The 3,905-nt window shown below is 37.6% G+C and overlaps 1 protein-coding gene across 5 annotated transcripts in view; it reads right to left on the reverse strand.

Moving 5' to 3' along the window:
* Positions 1-755: 755 nt before the first annotated feature.
* Positions 756-3,905, reverse strand: part of LOC147427027 ((S)-8-oxocitronellyl enol synthase ISY1-like) — a 5,398-nt gene continuing 2,248 nt past the window's right edge. For all 5 annotated transcript variants that reach the window (XM_086498315.1, XM_086498318.1, XM_086498317.1 and 2 more), the window contains one exon: positions 756-1,749. In XM_086498315.1, coding sequence (XP_086354441.1) covers positions 900-1,749 — 850 coding nt within the window. In that variant the 3' untranslated portion in view covers positions 756-899. The remainder of the gene's footprint in view (positions 1,750-3,905) is intronic.

A 3,905-nucleotide genomic window follows, 5' to 3' on the forward strand; every position in this document is an offset into this window, starting at 1 on the left:
TAAACTGAGCAATCTGCTTCTCTGTCTCTTTGAGCTCACATAAAGCTTAATCTCTCACCTCTTGTGGCTTGTGGATTTCAACCCCTTGCCACTTTGATACGTAGCTCTATGTGCCAAGCTCACAATACCTCCATAGCCATGGGAGCTCTGAGATTTGATCCATTGCTAATGTAACCAATGTGAAGCTCGCGAGAAGGGGGAAACACCAGAGGAGTAGCATCACAAACTTCTGCTTTGATACCACTGAAGAGTGCACGGTGTGTGTAAAGTGAGAGGGAGAAGAAGAATAGCAAAGAGAGCTGGTGGAGCTGTCAGTGAAGATTAGAATTACCTCACTACTCCTTATTTTTCTATATGATCAAAAGAATAGATGAGGTTAGTATAGTTAGTGTGATGGGTGTTCGGCCAGTTGGCTTGAACCTTAACACCTTCTTCACCAACATACTACCTCCAAAGGCAATAGAGTGGGAAATACCAATCAATAATAGGCGTGTAGCACTGAGAAGATGATCTAGACTACCGAGGTCAAGTAGATTGCTTCTGATCAAAATGTAGAAACCTAGATTCCAAGTACAAATTTACATATCTTGCATATAAAATTTTGACATGATATGTTGTGTGTGAGTGTATCCCTCCTTCATTCGTTTGGATTAATATGTGCAAAACCCTACTTAAAAATAGCTACACATCCATCAAGATTGTTACATACCACCAAGATTGTTAACTATTTTCCCTCTGGGAAATTTGTATTGATCATTCAGAACTTTCTAGTTTGTAGCTATTAGTAAAGTTGCAAGCATGTATCCTTTGTTTATTATAAAGATTTACGATAGCTTGCTATTCATGGGATAAAATAGGTGATTCTACAAATGATAGCATACTTGAATACTCTTAAAGTATCAAAGGATAAGTTTTCTCTCCCTCATCTTGTCAATCCAATAGGTCAATGAATCCTTTGTGTCCCTTGCATTGTGAAATCCTAAGCTTTGGCTCTTTTGCATGCTGCTTTTCCCTGTTGGCATTTTTTGGAGAACAACATCAAGAATATGCCATCCCTCAAGGTGGTCTACCAGATTTGTTTGGAACAATCCATATTGATGCACCATATCTTGCCAAACTTGAACTTTTCCTTGCATGAGCTTCACAAAACTTTGGGGTTCTGGTGTAAATGGCTCATAATTAACATCAAAGCTTCGAGCTAATACAATCCAAATCTCCTTCCATGTATGATCATCCCCATTGCTTACATTGAAAGCTTGATTATGAGCTTCAATGTGGGTGGCAGCCCAAATTTGTTGATCTGCAATAAGATTGGCATCAGAGGCATTGAGATGTGAGTCCCATGTTGTTTGTGTCCCCGTGAAGATAAGAGGAGCATTCTCATGCTTACAAATTGAGGCATACACTCCCAATGCATACACAATGTTGACAAAGGAGTTTGTAGACAAGCCAAAGATGAGGCCTGGTCGATGGATTGACCATGAGATAGCATTTTCTCTAGGATAGGAGCCAAGCACTTGAAAGAGGTAGTCTTCTTGAGCATAGTAGAAGTTGACATTTGGAAGACGATTTGCCGATTCTATGTACATTGGGCTAGTTGTAGAAGCAAAGGCAATATGGGATCCTATGTAATGTTTGATGCCTGTTTGTAAGCAAACATGTTGGAGGTTCTTGCAATTTGCGAGGAGAGGTTCCAGTGTATTCCTTAACATGATGGTGTTAGCAACACAATTTTCTTGCTCTGTGGCCCTGCATAAACAAGCACAAATTAATTCATAATTGTAACTTAAAACTTAATTTCATGAACCAATCTATGATTCTAGCATAAAACTCAAGAAACTAACTGAAAATCATTGAATGATTCTTATTTTTGGCTTTCTAAAAGAAGCCTTAGAGGAGAGTTGAGTTACGCATACTTTCAATGTTTTCAGCGATGGTTGAGATGTTATTTTGGTTTTAAAATATTAAATGGATCTTTTATTTCACCTTTCATTTCACATCTTACATGGCTTGACTTCTCTTGAATTCCATTCTTTTAAAATGCTGAAGTCAAGCTTTACCTTACATAATTCTAGTAAAGTCTATACATACATATATACATACTCATATTTATTTATCTTTTTATTTAGATTCACACACACACATACATACATTAATGAGTTATATTATATTATATAAATATAAATATAAATAAATAAATAAATATATATGTATATACACATTCATAAATTAATTCTCTCTCTCTCTCTCTCTCTCTCTCTCTCTCCATCCATGAATGTATATATATATATATATACATATCTTTCTTAATGAGCAAACCATGGTAAAAGGAAGAAAATTTGGCGAAATATCCTGCAAATTTTGATAGTATTTACGGTTTGCTTCTTTGCAAGGAGAAAACTCTATCGCTTATAAAAACGACATTTCCGAACAATACTTCACCTTATATAATTCTAGCTAAACTCAACCTAATGATTTTATAGCTTTCTTACTGTTTTAGAAAGCCACCGTGGCCCTTTCACTTGTTGTATGTGCGTCAAAGACCATGCTGACGATAATATCTATGATCTATGGTTTAAAGCATCAATCTTGATCATAAATTAGGGAAGATGTTCCACATGAATGTACATGTCCATTGTGAAGGTCCCTTTTTTTTCTGCCATACTTACAATTGCATGGCCGGTGCCTTGAGGAGCCAAAGGACACCATAGGCCAAAGGAAGAGTAATTATATTATCTCAGAAATAAATGTACAAGAAGCCTCAAGCATGGCCGGTGCCTTGAGTAGCCAAAGGATACCACAGGCCTAAGCCTTTACATAAACATTTACAATGTTACAATTTGAGGTGCAGTTAGACTCGTAGCTAGAAACCCGTAGCTAGTGCTTGTTGAATGCCTAAGGTTGAGGAGTGTTTGCTTCCACTCGTTGAAATCCTCGTTTTTCCCAATAGAGAAAAACAATCTGAGAGTGGCTTGATTTTATCCAAATACAGTCAAATTTCCATGAATTCATTAAAAGATCTAAAGGTTAGCTAATAGTTCAGTACGTGGTAAGGTTGAGTAGGCTCTGATGTAACTATCTGTCACTCAAGGCTCGGCGGGAGCTTGAGGTGGATTCATACATTTCTTGATGGAATTCTAATATAATCACTCACAATTGTGATTATATTAGAATTCTTGATGGAATTCTAATATAATCATTCACAATTGTGAGTTTTGCAAAAAGAAAAAAAGAAAGAAGAAAGATCTAATGTGTTCAAATCTCTTGCCAAATTTTTCAAGCGACAAGCGCTATTCAGACCACGTACTAGTCTTTACTTTTAGAAAAGCCATCGAGGTGGCTTTCCAAAATTAACGCGGTGAATTTATATTAACATACTTACCTCCAATTCTTTATACGGAATCTACACAAGATACTTCACCCACTCTCCATTTCAAAGGCTACACAAAACTACACATAATTTCTACTTTCAATCTTGGAACTCATCACCTTAGAGGTTATGAGGGTCAAGCTAAAACCACTAGACTACAAGCCTGTGCCGGCTTTGTGGCGGCCTTAACCATTAAAAAAAAAAAAAAAGGCTATTCCTTTATTCCCCCTCATCCTTCCCTAATATAGAACCAACCAACCCCCCCCTTCCCCAAAAAAAAAAAAAAAAAAACTTAACTTCTCTAAATCAATAAAGGAAAAGTTTGCTTGCAGAGTGTTCCCGTGCGCCTCGCCATGCTCATCTCCTTCGTTTGCTTGCTTTGCCCACGCGAGAAGCATAGAAGCTAATGCATCCCCTTCACTTGCAGAGTGATCCCACCCCCCTCGTCATGCCTCTCCTTGACTAAAACGCCACCAGATTGACTCACGTGTGAGATTAATCTGAACTCCATCTGCACTGGGAGATGCCCCCTACC

Source organism: Adiantum capillus-veneris, chromosome 24 (assembly GCF_014529385.1).
Source record: "Adiantum capillus-veneris isolate H3 chromosome 24, ASM1452938v2, whole genome shotgun sequence".
Lineage (NCBI taxonomy): Eukaryota > Viridiplantae > Streptophyta > Polypodiopsida > Polypodiales > Pteridaceae > Adiantum > Adiantum capillus-veneris.